This window comes from Balaenoptera acutorostrata, chromosome 11, assembly GCF_949987535.1.
Source record: "Balaenoptera acutorostrata chromosome 11, mBalAcu1.1, whole genome shotgun sequence".
Taxonomy (NCBI): domain Eukaryota; kingdom Metazoa; phylum Chordata; class Mammalia; order Artiodactyla; family Balaenopteridae; genus Balaenoptera; species Balaenoptera acutorostrata.
Genome location: NC_080074.1, coordinates 17,673,030 through 17,689,726, shown reverse-complemented (window position 1 = coordinate 17,689,726; position 16,697 = coordinate 17,673,030). Strand labels below are relative to the sequence as shown.

General features: G+C 39.8%; 1 protein-coding gene across 1 annotated transcript; it reads left to right on the top strand.

Annotated features, from left to right (window-relative positions):
- The first annotated feature begins 8,869 nt into the window (after positions 1–8,869).
- On the top strand, positions 8,870–15,741 carry NOPCHAP1 (NOP protein chaperone 1). Its single transcript, XM_007165749.2, has 4 exons — positions 8,870–9,033; positions 10,974–11,060; positions 13,184–13,320; positions 15,172–15,741. The coding sequence occupies exons 1-4, from the start codon at positions 8,919–8,921 to the stop codon at positions 15,403–15,405; spliced, it is 573 nt and encodes a 190-aa protein (XP_007165811.2). The 5' UTR covers positions 8,870–8,918; the 3' UTR covers positions 15,406–15,741.
- The last annotated feature ends 956 nt before the right edge of the window (positions 15,742–16,697 follow it).

The following is a 16,697-nucleotide window of genomic DNA, read 5'->3' as shown; positions in this document are numbered from 1 at the left end:
AGTTTTATGGTAACACCCAATCAGCAATCAGGGGCTGCTTCCCTTCTCTCATGATTAGAGCTTGCCCATGATAATAACTATAACCTATGTGCAGGTCAACCGACAAGTTTCTTATATTTATATGCCTTTTAAGTATCTTAAAATTTAAAACAGTTCATCTTCTTTTTGTATGATTTTCCCTTTGAAAAAAACAGAAATTTAACCTGTAGAATTTCCCATATTCTAGATTAGGCTGATTGCTTCCTTGAGTAATTTCACTTATCCCTTTATTCCTCATATTTCCTATAAAATGGTAGTTAGAACTAGGCACTTGATTTAGAAAAGTTGTCATTATTTTACAAAACATATTAGGTGGTACTGTGCACTTCCTAATGCATTAAGATAGCAGGGCACAAACTGGTTGGTCACACTTTTAGTGATGTCAGAATGGTTGGCAGATACAGATTTTGTCAGCTTGGGCTAGTGGGAATTTCTGGAGTTAGTTCCAGATTCCTTTTGACATGACCCCAATAGTCTTTGAGAGCTTCCTTGTTTTCTGGCTCCACAGGTGTCCCAGGTTTGTATTTCCTGACCCAGACTTGAAATCAGCCATTTGTCTAAGAAGCTCTATTCCTTTTAGTGGGGAAAGGTATTTAACAGGCACTATCTGGGCTCAGGGATACTTGTATGGTGGGTTGTTATTGTTTCTAGACCTTCCAGTGGACCAAGCTAGGGAATAAGTAGTTTTTCAGAAAGAGAAGAGGAAACCATGAATTTATACAGATATTGTCAATTCAAATTTAAGATTACAGGAGGGTTTTGCTTTTGTTTCTTTTCTCTTGAACAAAAAAAATCTAAGCTGCAAATGGTGCTAATATAATTACTTATTTGCTCTATCTAAAATATTTACATAGCAGTTTCAAAATAACCATACCAATAGTAGTACGAAAAATTAAGATGATTGAATACAATTTAAGATTTCTCTGAGGGTGTGTGGCTATTGTCATTGTCCTTAAGATACATCTTACTAAGGATGTACCGTCCAAATATTGAGGTTTAAAGTCGCCTAAAATAATTCGTTTCTGTGTTGTTAGGCCACAAACTTGATATATAGTTAAATTCAGTTATTTCAGTCTGTTTTCAGTTTTGGGTGGGGATTTTCTTTCCTCTCGTATTTAATTTTTTTTAAAGTATAAAGTATTTACATGATTCCAAAGACAAAACTATAAAACAGTGCATTCGGAGAAGTCTAATACCTTCCCTGCTTCTTCCTTTCCCCTCTAGGTAACTATTTCATTCTTTTTTGGCTTATCCTCCAATGCTTCTTTTTTGAAGACATAAGTATATGTGCATATGTATGTGTGTGTACATGTATATAAACATATATAGGTATTTTCCTCATTTTATTACACAAAAGGCTGCATATTATAAACACTCTTGGAACCTGCTTTATTCACTTATCAATATACCCAGAAAATCACTCCATAGCAGGATATACATATTTTTCTCATATTTTACATTGCATAGTATTCCATTTTGTGTTTATTCAACTAGATCCCCAATGATAGACATCTGGGTTATTTTAATTTTTACTATTTCAAATAGTGCCACAGTGTGTATGTTATCTTAAATTTTCTCCCAGAGTATTGATAGGAATTTCTGGGTATAAAGGTAAATGCATATGTGTAATTTTACTAGATAATGCCTATTCCTTCCCATAGCAACTCTACCATTTTGCTTTCCCAACATTAGTGTATGACAATGTCTGGATCCCCACAACTTTGCCAGTAGGTATGTTATAATTTTTTATTCTTGCCTTTCTGATAGATGAGAAATGGTTCTCCAGTGTCATTTTCTTTTGTGTGTTTGTTTGTTTAATATGACTTTGAGCATCTTTTTTTTAATATGTTTGAGCATTATTTGTATTTCTATTTCTGTGAATTGTTGGTTCATTTCTCCAACCCGTTTTTCCGTGGAGTTATTGGTCTTTTTCTTCTCAGTTTTTAGAAGCTTTTAATGTTATGAGTATTGAGACTTTCCAGTGAGATAAGTTGGAAATCTTGTTTTCAAGTTTGTCATTTGCCTTTTTACATTGCTTATGCTGATTTTTGTTATATAAAATTTATTTTTGAATTTTTATATAGTCAAATCATGGATCTTTTCTCTTACTGCTTCTATATTTTGAATGATAGTTAAGAAAAATTTCCCCATCGATTCCAGTTATAAAGAAAATGTTTTTTCCCTCCCTCCCTCCCTGTCTCTCTCTCTCTCTCTCAGTACTTTTAAGGTTCCATTTTTAAAATTCGAATCTCTAATACATTTTGAATTTATTTGGATGCATAGTGTGTGGAATGGATGCAAATTTCCCTTTTTTTTCCAAATGGCTGTTCTTTTGTTCCAATGCCACTTATTAAAAAGCCATCTTCTCCTTACTGATCTGAGATGCTCCCGTTATCTACACCAAATTTCCCCGTGCTCTGGGATCTCCTTCTGAGTTTTCTTTTTTTGTCCCCTCTATTGTTTGTGTACCAATACTGTTTTTAATTATTATGCAGACTTTATGTTTTTAATATCTACCAGGGGTAGCTCCCCCTTCCCACTAGAGCTTTTCCTTTTCAGAGTCTCCCTGCTGTTACTGTTTGTTCGTCTTTTTGTATGAACTTTATAATCTCTCAAAGAGAAAAAAATACCTTTTGGTATTTATATTAGGATTGGGAAAATTTCATAGTGTACTTTAGGAGATTGACATGTTTTTGACGTGGAGTCTTTCTATCCAAGACCATGGATTATCTATGTTATATTGTGCCATTTACTGAAATCTGTTTTTTATATTTCCAGAATGTTTTATGGTTTTCTTCATACATTTTTTTGCAGATTTCTTGTTAAGCTTATGACGAGGTATTTTACTTTATCTTATTCCTCTTATAAATGGGTTTTCCCTTCCACTATATTTTCAGACTGGGTGGCATTTTTGTGTGTTTATTTCTTGCTACTTTACCAAATTCTCTTGTTAGTAGCAGTTTTTCTGATGCTTCCCCCACTTCAACCCCCAGGTATACCGTCATAACATCTGCATCTAGAAATAGTCTTAACTCATGCCTTTGAATTCTTGTTTCTCACTCTTTCCTCTTATGTAACTGTTTTGGCTAACATTGCCAATTCGGTGTTTAGGTAATAGTGAAGACTCAACATCCTTGTATTTCGTCTAGAGACTTTAGCAAGAAAGCCCTGTATTTCCCCATTAAGTTAAATGCTGATTTTGGGGCAGAGGTATACACATTTTATCATGCATAATGGGTATCAATTTTCATCTTACTGAATGTTGAATTTTGTCAAATATCTTTTTAACATCTATAGAGATGATTATGTGATTTTTTCTTCTTAATTCTGTTAAACTGATGTATTGTATTAATGACTATACTACTATATTAATAAATATACTAATTTCTCCTGGAATCAGCATCTCTTGTATGGCATCTATTTTTTATTGTGCTCTTGGATTCTGTTTGCTAATATTTAATTTGTTGCATCAATATTCATAATTAAGACGGGTCTTGAGTAAAGGCTGTCAGTACCTCACCCATACCACATTGGCACTTACTATTTGTGTACACATCTGCCCAGTTTTCAATGGCCAGCATTTACAACTCTTTGCCTGAAGATTTTCTCTGGCCAGTGGAGCCCACTTAACTAGAGAGCAAGGAGCAGGCCAGAAATGCAATGCTGGGAAATTTGCACCCCCTTGGAGCAGCCCTCATCCAATGACTAACATGAGCTGGTGGATAAATACGTAGGCTCACCCAGGATAACTCTGGGAATTCCCCAGCAGGATTAAGTTCCAGCTGCCCTTAGCCACAATTTGCTTGATAGTAACACATTATTGGTTCTCTTCCTTCCTCGTTTCTCTTTCTCCTTCTGGCTCCCAAACTACTTGCACTTGAACCTCACGTCCAGATTGGCTTTCTAGGGAAACCCAATTAAGCCAGGTGTATAATTTTCTTTTTTATTTATTTATTTTATTTATTTATTTTTGGCTGCATTGGGTCTTCGTTGCTGTGCACGGGCTTCCTCTAGTTGCGGTGAGCGGGGGCTGCTCTTCGTCGCGGTGCGTGGGCTTCTCATTGCGGTGGCTTCTCTTGTTGCAGAGCACGGGCTCTCGGTGCGCGGGCTTCAGTAGTTGTAGCACGTGGGCTCAGTAGTTGTGGCTCGCGGGCTCTAGAGCGCAGGATCAGTAGGTGTGGCGCATGGGCTTAGTTGCTCCACGGCATGTGGGATCTTTCCGGACCAGGGTTCAAACCCGTGTCGCCTGCATTGGCAGGCGGATTCTTAACCACTGCGCCACCAGGGAAGTCCCTAATTTTCTTTTTTGTACAATCATTGTGAAGTTTGGGTATCAATGCTATATTCATTTCTTAGAACTTGGGAAATTTACTTTTATTTCCCATACTCTGAAATAGTTTAAGTAGCATTAGATTTATCTGATCTTTAAAAGTTTGATAGAAATCCTCTTGTAAAACCAACTGGGCATGGTGTTTTTATGTGGGAGCTCTGACAACCTTCTCTGTAACGTCTATAGAAATTGCTCTCTTTAGACTTGCTATTGATTCTGGGGAAATTTTGTAAATTATATATTTATGGAACATTAACCATTTCAAATGGTTTCATACAGGTTTTCAGTTTTATTTGCATAGAGTTGTGCAAAGTAGTGTTTATAAGTTTTTATATATTTCCTCTGATTTTATGGTTATTGTTTCATTACCTTTTATTTCATATATTTATACCTTCAAACCTTCCTCCACTCCCTATTTTGGTTTAGGTTAGCTAGTGGTTTGTCATTTTCTTGACTTTTTCAGTACTTAGCTTTTGGGGGGCACAGTCTCATTTCACTATTTCCTCTTGATGCAAGGATTGATTAGCAGTGTGTTTTTACAGTTTTAGGCGGAAGAGATTTTTTTAATGTCATTATTTGCCAGTTATATAGAATTGTGATCACAGAAGGCCCCTTATATCATTTACATTTTTGGAATGTATTGAAATTTTCTTTGTGGACTATAACATGTCAATTTGGTGAATTTTCCATGTGACTTAGAAGAAAGTTTAATCTCTATTATCAGGATTCAGTGTTTACATTTATTAGATCTACTTTGTTTATAATTTTGTTTAGGTCTTCTGTATCCATACAAATTTTTTGTCCAGTTAGGTCTATTCTGTTCTGAAAGGGTGTTAAAATTTCCAATTATTAGAGTTTCTGCTTATTTATCTTTGCATTCCTTTTCAGTTTGCTTTATAATACTCACTGCTGTTTTATTGGGCACATGGATATTAATGATAGTTTCCTCTTTGCAAATTGCAGTATTTAGCATTATAAAGTGTCTTTTTGTTTCCTTTTAGGGGGAACAAGGCTGAATTCTTGCTTGTCTAATAATAAAGTCATGACCCTGTTTACTTTTTTTTTTAATTGAGATATAATTGGTATATAACATTGTATTAGTTTTAGGTAGAACATAATGATTTGATATATGTATGTGTATGCAAAGCGATTACCAGAATAAGTTAACATCCATCACCTTACACACTTAAAATTTTTTTTCTTGTGATGAGAACTTTTAAGATCTATTCTCTTAGCAACTTTCAAATATACAAGACAGTATAGTTAATTATAGTCACCATGCTGTACATTACATCTCCAGGAATTATTTACCTTACTAGAAGTTCACCCATTTCACCCACTGCCACTCCTATCCTCTGGCAACCACCAATCTGTACCTATGTGTTCTATTGTTTTTTTTTTTTAGATTCTACATATAAGTGAGAACACACAGTATTTGTCTTTCTCTGACTTATTTTGCTTAGCATAATGACCTTGAGGTCCATGCACGTTGTTACAAATGGGAAGATTTCCTTCTTTATATTGCTGAATTTATATAAGTATCACATTTTCTTTATCCATTCACCTGTTGATAGACACTTAGGTTGTTTCCATGTCTTGGCTATTATAAATAATGCTGCAAAATATGGAGGTGCTGATATGTTTTTGAGATAGTGATTTCATTTCCTTCAGATAAACATCCAGAAGTGAACTTGGTGGATTATATGATAGTTCTATTTTTAAGTTTTTCAGGAACCTCCATACTGTTTTCCACAGTGGCTGCACCGATTTATATTTCCATAAACAGTGTTCAAGTGTTCCCTTTTTTCCACATCCTCGCCAACACTTGCTGTTTCTTGTCTTTTTCGTAATAGCCATTCTATCACGTGTGAGGTGATATCTCATTGTGGCTTTGATCTGATCCCCCCCACCCTTTTTTTTTTTTAATTAATTAATTAATTTATTTATTTTTGGCTGTGTTGGGTCTTCGTTTCTGTGTGAGGGCTTTCTCCAGTTGCGGCGAGCGGGGGCCACTCTTCATCGCGGTGCGCGGGCCTCTCACTATCACGGCCTCTCTTGTTGCGGAGCACAGGCTCCAGACGCGCAGGCTCAGTAGTTGTGGCTCACGGGCCTAGTTGCTGCGCGGCATGTGGGATCTTCCCAGACTAGGGCTCGAACCCGTGTGCCCTGCATTGGCAGGCAGACTCTCAACCACTGCGCCACCAGGGAAGCCCCCCCCCCACTTTTTTTAAATTTAGGTTTTATTTAGAATGGTTATAGATATACCAGGAACACTTAAATTTTTAAAAACACCATCCTTGTATTTTTACCATTTTAATCTTATATTTTAAATAAGTCTCTTCTATCCAGCATAGAGTTGGATATTGACGTTTTATCCAATCTGAAAATCCTTTTCTTTTTATAGGTCAGTTAAGCCCTACTGCATGTATTGATACAACTGATATGCTTTGCTTCAGTTTCGTCATAATCATATAAAGTCTTTCCTATGAAGTCTGTTTTATTTCTTTCTTTCTATCTCATTAATTTGGGTATTTAGGAATATTTTAATTTTGTTCTAATACCTTTACTCAATACCATTCAGTACACCCCCCTTTTTTATATTGTCTTCCCACTATGAACAATATTGTAATTTGCAAGTCATCTCCTCTTTCTCTTCTCTCCTTTACCCCCAGCATCTAACTTAAAGTATTACCCTTTTAGGGCTTCCCTGGTGGCACAATGGTTGAGAATCTGCCTGCCAATGCAGGGGACACGGGTTCGAGCCCTGGTCTGGGAGGATCCCACATGCCGCGGAGCAACTAGGCCTGTGAGCCACAATTACTGAGCCTGCGCGTCTGCAGCCTGTGCTCCGCAACAAGAGAGGCCGCGATAGTGAGAGGCCCACGCACCGCGATGAAGAGTGGCCCCCACTTGTCGCAACTGGAGAAAGCCCTCGCACAGAAACGAAGACCCAACACAGCCATAAATAAATAAATAAACCCAAAGTTTAAAAAAAGGGAAAAAAAAGAAAATAAAGAAAAAAAAAAAGTATTAGCCTTTTAGTCCCAGTTTTTAAAAAGCCAGATTTTCTCTTCATATACAGTCTCTGCTTTCTCCCCATTTTTCGTATTTGTGTTATATCCATATTATCAAAACCTATATAAATTAAATACTATTCTTTCAACCTTATTCTCACTGTTTCTCCCCAATTCTACTGTAAAATGCTCAGCATCAAAACTTAAGTTGAATTTCTCCAATTATTTTCTGAATCATATTCTCTAGTAAATTTTTAAAAAAGGGTATGGGAATAATATTTCCTGAGTTCTTGTATGTTCATAATGGTCTATGTCTCCAAAACATTATCATATATCTGATAAGAATATGTAAATAGCTCATACAATCTGAGTTAAAATGGGCAATGGATGTGAACACACATTTCTCCCAAGTAGATATACAAATGATCAGTGAACACATGAAAAGATGCTCAACATCACTCATAATTAGAGAAATGCAAATCAAAACTACAATGAGGTATCACCTCGCACTGACTAGGATGGCCACTGTTAAAAAAAGAGAAAGAAAGAAAGAAAGAAAGAAAGAAAGAAAGAAAGAAAGAAAGAAAAAGAAAATAAGCATTGGTGAGGATGTGGAGAAATTGGAACGCTTATGCCCTACTGGTGGGAATAAGATAGTGCAGTCACTATGGAAACTAGTACAAAGGTTCTTAAAAAGTTAAAAATAGAATTAGCATACAGTCAGTAATCACACTTCTGGGTATAAATCCAAAAGAATTGAAAGCAGTATCTCAAAGATATATTTGCATACCTATGTTCATTGCAGCATTATTCACAATATCCGGGAGGAAGCAACCCAGCTATCAAGGGACGAATGGGTAAAGGAAATGTGGTATGTGCATGGAATGGAATATTATTCAGCCTTTAAAAAGAAGGGAATCCTATTACTTGCCACAGCATGGATAAACTTTGAGAACATTATACTAAGTGAAATCTGCCAGTTGTGAAAAGACAAATATTGTATGATTCCACTTATATGAAGTATCTGAAGTAGTTAAACTCATAGAAACAGAAGTTAAAATGGTGGCTGTCAGGGAGAAATGGGGAGGTTGCTCAGTGGTTATAGAGTTTCAGTTTTGCGAAAAATTCTACAGATCTGTTACATAACAACGTAGAGTTAACACTTCTGAACTGTACCCGTAAAAACAGTTAAGATGGTACATTCTGTGTTATGTGGTTTTTTTTAACCACAGTTTAAAAAAAAAAAATGAAAAGGAGGGCAGCCCTACCGCGCGCTCTTCAGGTTTTGCTAAAAAGCCAGCCTTGCCAGCTCTTTCATCCAGTCACAGGGTCTCCAGACCCTCCGCCTTCCTTTTCCCACGATAAGAATGGCCTCCTCACTCCGCTAGGGGCCGCCCTCGCCGCAGGCCACCCTCGCTCCGCCCTCGCCCCGCCCCTCCGACTTTCCTCTAATCGTAGCCCTGGCCCCGCCCCCTTCCCCAGCCTTTTTCCTGCATCCGGGCCTGGAGCGGCTGCTCTGAAGACTGGCGAGCAGCATGGAGGCCCACGGCGAATCCCAGTCCGACGCGAGCTGTTCGTCTTTTTCCCGGGACGGCTCCGGGGTCTCGGTGTCCAGGGAACTGCTGACGGCGGGCAGCGGCGGCCGCGGAGGTGACGGGCGGGCGGCGGCGGCGTGGGGCGCGCACGTGCGGCAGGGGTCGCGCTGCCGGAGCAGCCGGGGGCCGGTCGGCGGCTCCCTGCCCAGGCCCGGCCCCACCGAGGGACCCCCGGGGGTGGCCGCAGGACTCGGGGTGAGACCGGGCGGCGGGGGGGTGCGCACCCGGCCTCGGGCCTGGGCGTGGTTCCTGTATTCCGCACCGCGGTGAGCGCCCACTGCCGCGCGCCACAGCGAGACACCTCCCCTAAGGGGGCGGCCTTAGGGTCGGCTCTGGGTCCCAGCAGTTGACTGGTAAGGGGAGCGGATGAGTATTAACCACCCTTCCTCCGCAGATGCCCACAGAGCCACCCTTAGTGCCTCTCTCTAGAGGAAGACGGGTTCGGGAAATCCGCACAGGATTTCAGACACCATAATAGAGAATTAAAAAGCAAGGATTCGAATCCCAGCGCCATGAGTTATTCGCTATGGAACTTTAGGAGAGTTGTTTACATTCCCAACGCCTCAGTTTTTGCATTGGGAAAATGGAAGTAGTAGTATCTATAGAATTTGTTTTTCTTTCTTTTTTTATGGAGAAGAATAATACACCTAAGGTCTTGGGCATATTCTCCTTAAATATTCTTTTGAAGAAAAGATTCTGTGAGAATCCAGAGCATCCAAAGAAGTTATAATAATAATAGCCGAAGCTTTCTTAGTGCCTGCTTTGCCCCAGGAATTAATTCACTAATTTAATCCTCACAACCACCCTGTGTAGAAGGCTCTGTTATCGCCATTTATAGATGAGGAAACTGAGACCTGGTGTATCATACAGATGAGTAATTTGCTGGAGATCGTGTGGCTGGGAAGTGGCAAAACTGAGATTTGAATCCAATCAGCGTGGCTTCAGAGCCCGTGCTCTTTGCACTAATCCAATTGATGGGTCTAAGGTAGTAAGCAAGGAATGTTGAGCTGCTGCTCTGAGGGTGAACGGGATTTTTACACCAGAGTGAAGAGATTTTCCAGGTGTTGGAAACACGGTGCGCAAAGCCTTGGGTTGTGAAAGACGAGTCCTGTTCTCTGAGCTCTGATGGGCTGGAGAGTTGGGTTGATTTGAGGAGTTGTGAATGTAAGGCTGAATAGGTGGAGTTGGGAGTGGGGAGGTTTAAAGAGCTGTTTTGTCTAGGTTGGACATCTTTACCGAGGGGGAACTAACGTGGCAGGCATGTTTTATAAATGAAGAAATTAATGCTCAAAAAGCTTAGGTGGGGCTTCCCTAGTGGCACAGTGGTTGAGAATCTGCCTGCCAATGCAGGGGACACAGGTTCGAGCCCTGGTGTGGGAAGATCCCACATGCCGCGGAGCAACTAGGCCCGTGAGCCACAACTGCTGAGCCTGCGCGTCTGGAACCTGTGCTCCGCAACAAGAGAGGCTGCGACAGTGAGAGGCCCGCGCACCGCGATGAAGAGTGGCCCCCGCTTGCCGCAACTAGAGAAAGCCCTCGCACAGAAACGAAGACCCAACACAGCCAAAAATAAATAAATAAATAAATAAATATTTAAAAAAAAAAAAGCTTAGGTAATTTGTCCAATATAATGCAGCTGGTAAACCATTTCTGGCTTCACTTAACCCTTATGGTACTTTGTACTGCTTCTTGTGTTCTGTCATTGCCAACCCACATTTGTTACTGATGGGTTTCTGACCCAGAAAGGTGCAGTTCAGTGTGCATTTATTACTTGGCATTGGTGACTCAGAGATGTAGGAGACAGATTTAAGAAAGGGGAGATCTGTGTGCAGAACTAAAATGTTGTAATGGAACTTGGAGTGCTTTTTTTAAAAAATGTGTTGGGAAGTGAGGAACGAATGGTCAAAACCTGAGGGCTTGAGGGTGGTCTTGGAAAGTTTGCTGATGGGCTCCTATTTCTTTACGCTATAGTAAATGAAGTGTGTGTGTTTGCAGGTATATGGGACAGGTTGCTTATCAACTCCAAGCCTAATTCCAGAAAGAATTCCACTCTTCAAACAGTTTGGATAGAGAGGAGTCCCTGTAAGTACTCTTCCCTCTCTCTCTCTTCCTCTCTCTCTCTCTCAAGAACCCTCTCTGATGTGAAATTCTGCCTAATTAAGCACTTATTTGGTGGGACAGTATCTGCCTTTGTTGTCAGATATAAAACCACAGAGAGTGAACCCGAGCAAGTCTTACTTGGGAATTACGTTGTGAATTCAGTGCACAGGGATAATACATTATTCCCCTGCTTTAAGAGGGTAACCTTGCCCAGAAAAAATCCTTGTGGGATGGATTTTTGGAAATCAAAACCAATTATTGTTAATCTCCATGGGAAATTTTTCTAGAGGTTACTGAGTCCCGAATTCAATATTCATGTGTGGGAAAACACTACCAGATCCCATTAAATTGTACATAATTACTTAAATAGTAAATGTTACTCATAACAGGGCCAGTTCTCTTCATTAATTACTCTGTCATATTGCTGTACTGCACACTCACAGACCACTCAGACTTTGTTCAGGTAGCATTCATGTAATACTCAGGTTCTGCATAATTCACTCTGAATGTTTAAAAAAAAAGAATAAAAACAAGAAGTAGTATCACAGCCAAAAATAAATAAATAAATTTATTTTAAAAAAAGTAGTAAAAACAATGTAAATGATGCATGAAGTTATCATGTCTGTAAACTAAGAAATCATGAGTATTCCGAGAGGGGAACTTAACTATAGTATGCACTAAACCTACAACAGCTGAAATGACTGCATGGTGGCTCCCCATTCAAATCCAGGCTTTTGTGTGGACGTAGGTTTTTATTTTGGGGGGTACATATCTCCGAGTGGAATTTCTGGGTCCTATGAAAAGTATTCTTTAATAAAGAAAAAATTGCCAAACCCTTTTCCAAGTTGGGTATGCCATCTGGAATCCTTCCAGCCGTCCTGTTTCACAATTAAAGGCCATTTCTTGACCTTCACCTCGACTTTCTTCTCTTCTTCCATACTCTGGACATTTCCATCAGCTGTTCTGTGGTTGTAGCAGTGACTTAAGGAGTTCTGAGAGCCCATGATGTGCATAGTTATGTGCCGGGCCTCTTCTGAGAGCTAAAGAAATTAGAAATCCCTTGTTTATTGCCCCCCCCCTGTGCTTACCATAGTGCCTGTCAGTTATCGTCCCTGTTTTACAGGTGAGTAAACTGAGGTTTTGATTTTTGGTTAAATTAAACGTGTTAGTTAGACTTATGTGGTTGTAAATGACGGAAACCCAGTTCACATTGCCTTCAGCCAAACGATGCTGGCTCATTTAGTTGGGGAAAAGTACCCCAGTGATTTCAGGTACATCTGCATCCAGGTGCTTGGCATCATCCGGGATCTTCTGCTCTGTATCTCTTAGTTCTGCTTTCCTAGGTGTTGACTTCATCTAGAACAAGCTCGTCCCCGACGGGTGGCAGGTGGGCCAGTTTATCAGCAGCTCCAGGCTTATATTCAGCAGCTCACTTAGTCATTTACTCGGAAAGAAGGGATATTTCTCTCAACAGTTCCAACCTGAGTCCCAGGGTGATCTCTGATTGGCCTGACAGATCACAGTGTCGTTAAACCAAATCATAGTGGCCAAGGTTGTGGAACACGTCAGCATGAATGGGGTAGGGACGAGAGTGACTAAGAGTGACAGAGTTTAAAAGGAAAGTCATCGTTATATTATCAGAAGAAAGGGGAACAGATGTTGGGCAGGTAAAAACAGCCATTGCTTCATTAACATGCCCAAGGTAACTCAGATAGTAAGAGGTGGTACTGGGGTTCTATTATTAACATCGTCGGTCTGACCCCAAAGCCTCGGAGCCTCGTGCATTTAACTATTAAGTCCTACTGCCTACTTATTCAGTTACTGTTTGTTGAATGCCAGCCTTCTAGGAATTTCCAGTCCTGGGCATATATGAGAAACACAAAACATTGAGAAATAATTGCTGAATTGTGTAGTCCTACCGTTTTAAGAATTCAGGAGAGGATGGGAGTTTGTAAAATGGAAGGAATTTGAAAGATTTTATTATAACTATTGTTATTATTCCTGTCAAATTTAGAAGTGTTTTTACAGGAAATTCTGGATTTAAAAATTTGAAGTTTGGCCAAATACTAACATAAATATTGATAAACTATATTTTTTCTCCTTAGTATTGGCCCAAGTACAGAGCTTTCTCCCACAGATGGCTCAGGCAAATGAAAAGCTAAGGAAAGAAATGGCAGCTGCACCACCTGGTCATTTCAATATTGAAAATATTGACGAGACTCTCGGAAAAGTTATACAAATGGTAACTATGCTTTGTTTTCATTTCATAATGTAAAATTACCAGTATGCCTCGTCACCGGAAAAAGAGAACTTTTTAATTTTAATTCTGCCTGTTTTTTTCCTTCTTGCAAAGTCAGCTCATGTTTCCAGTACTGCATAGATACTCGGTCATTTGATGATTAAGGATCTCATAGGTCAGTAAGCTTCCCTGGGTGAAGTTTAGGAATTTAGTAATTCAGCATCATAGGAAGGCTTTTTCAAGTTAAATAGTACATTTGTTATGTTGAAGCATTTATTTACTAAGTGTTCTAACTGGATTTTTTTCTTATTTTCCCATCTAAGGCCCAAAAGAGGTAATCATAGTCTGATTCATTGAGAATGCGAAAGTAAATGACGTGTATAACAGAATAACTGATCACATAAGCCACGTGTGAAAACTGTCTCTCAGTTTAGGCTCTCTTGTTTCTACACTGGAATTCCCTGTATAACACTCGTGTCTGGACAGCGCTGACACCATTGTTAAGAATCATATCTGATTCATCAGCAGATCTGGCAGCTCTGCCTCCAGAACACATCCCAAATCCAGCCATTTCCACACGGCATCCAGCACCCGTGCTCTAGGTGATTACGGTCTCCCCTCTGGATTATCCCGCTAATTTCCCAGCCAGCCTTCCTGCTTCCACCCTTTCTTCCCAGAGTCTGTTCTTCACCCAGTGCGTGTGGCCCGCAGTTTGGGAACCAGGGGGCTTCCCATGACGTTTCTAATTAATTCAGAGTCCTTCGTGGGCGTGTGTGATCCTGCCTCCAGCTCTCTGTTGACCTTGTCTCCCACCAAGGACCCTCAGTGACTGCACTGCAGTCTCCATCTCCTTGCTCCGGGCCTTTTCCCTCCTTGCAGAATGCCCCTCCCCAGATTCCTGCGTCTTGACTCCTTCCATCTCTCATCACTTGTCACCTTGAGAGGCCTTCTCGGTGGCTCTATTATTAGCTTTTATTTTTTTAAATTTTCACTGCCCTACACTATGCTTTCTGTGTAATTGTTTATTGTCTTTCTTTCCCAACTAGAACAGAAGTCAGCAAACATTTTCTGTAGGGGGCCAGATAGTAAATACGTTAGGCTTTGTGGGCCCTCCTGTGCCCATTGTGACTCCTCATTTCTGCCATTTCGGTGTGGAAGCAGCTGCAGATGATATGTAATGAATAGGCAAGTTTTATAAGCTTTGTTTATGGACACCGACATTTGAATTTCATATAATTTTCACGTTTCATGAAATATTACTCTTTGGATTAGTTTTTTCTACCACTGAAAAGTGTAAAAACCGTTCTTAGCTCAGAGCTGCACTGAAAACGGGCAGTGGGCTGGGTCTGCCCTGCAGGCCGTGATTTGCCAACTCCTCCTCAAAAACATAAGTTCCACAAAGGCCAGGATTTTGTTGTTGTTGAGCCACTAGTGTGGTACCTGGTTCATGTTGATACTTGTTAATATTTGTTGAGTGAATTGTGTTGAATATAATCAGGATATATAGAATCGGTTGTGGGGGACTTTTTAGACTTGTAGTAAATATAAATCATTATGGCGGACTCTGGCAACTGAAAGAATAATAGTGCCATATTGTATTAAGAACTTTTCTTGTCCGGGGGAATTCCCTGGCGGTCCAGGGGTTGGGGCTCCATGCTTTCAGTGCTGAGGGCCTGGGTTTGAGACTTGGTCGGGGAACTAAGATCTTGCAAGCCACGTGGCACAGCCAAAAACAAGAACATTTTCTGTCCTACGTGCTGCTTGGGCTAAACGTTGGTCCCTTCCCAAAGTTGTTATTGTAACCTTTTAGGGAACTGCCCTGAAATAAATTTCCCACATGGTGGTGTTTTGCAGGATGTGGCCTTGTTTGAGATGAATCAGTCTGATTCAAAAGAAGAGGACAGTTCAGAAGAGAATTCACAAGACAGTTCAGAGGACAGTTCAGAATCTGAGGATGAAGACGATAGCACCTCTTCTGAAGGTGAAGTCACCATCGATACCATTAAGCTTCCTCATTCAGAAGATGGAAAAGGCAAAATAGAGGTTCTGGACCGTCCTGCCAGTGAAAAAAAAGAAACAGGGAAATAAACAATCTGAGAAACAGGTGATAGATGCCTGCTAATTCTGTGAAAAAGAATGTGACTTGCTGGTTATTTTGCATTTCAGATACCTATGGTGCTTTTTTGCAATATTGAATGTATTTTGCTTCTTGGAGAAACAGAAGCTGGCTTTTAAAGAGTTGGAAGAGAGAACATTTGGGGATCTTCTAAGAGCAGACTGTTTTTGGTCTCATGCTAAAGAGATTTAGTTTAGAAAGCTTAACTTTATGTATGGTGATGAGTGAATTCGTTGGCATCCTCTTTCATCAGCACAGACTTCAGAAATCTCAAACTTGTTTTAAAGTAAAAATACAAGTTACCCGTTTGTTTTTGTTTTAAATTGGCCTCTTGGATAAAACAACCTAGGTTGGGGTTTTTTTTAGGTTATTATAAAGTCGAATTTATTTGTTACCATCAAAATGGGTTCAGTGAGAGATTTTTTTTTTTTTTTTAACATCTTTATTGGAGTATAGTTGCTTCACAATGTTGTATTAGTTTCTGCTCTATAACAAAGTGAATCAGCTATATGTGTACATATATACCCATATCCCCTCCCTCTTGCGTCTCCCTTCCACCCTCCCTCTCCCACCCTGAGGGAGAAATTTTTTACAAAGAAAAGAATTACTTATATTTAGATGTCCTCAGACATATCTACTTTAATTAAAAAAAAAAATCCTTTCCAGTTTGAGCTGGAAAACTGGTGCTCTGTGGTTTAATCACTGTCAGTGACTGTGTAGCCTCTCAATGCATGTAGAATTTACTGGTTGGAAAAATTTGTGGTTTTTTTGGTTTTGTTTTTTCTTTTTCTCATAAAGCAATTTGTCTGTTTGTTTCAGCTCTTAAAATTATTCCTTCCAGTTGCCCACAGTTTTGAAACCTATTAATTGTAGACAATAGGGACACCCCAGGAAAATAGGGCACAGTACATAAAAAAGGTAGTAACAGGTTTTCCCTTTCAAAAGGCAAAATGATCCTGCATTGGAGTTGCCTTTCTGCCACATTCTTGATCTTATTTAACTTGTTTGGGATCTCATCTGCCATGGGACTGGCTTTGCTCAGGATACAGACCTGAGAATTTAAAGGACTGTCTCCAAGTGCATTGAGCTGATGGGACTTTGTTGCCTAATATTTTAGGGTTTTGTTTTAACTATTTTTTCCTACTCCTCTCATTAGCCTACGACATCTTGTAAATACTCTGAAGGTAATTCTCCAAGTTCCTTCTGGTATTTTTCATTGGGAATTGGAAATTGGCTGTGCACTCAAGGTATGCAGAAGTGAACA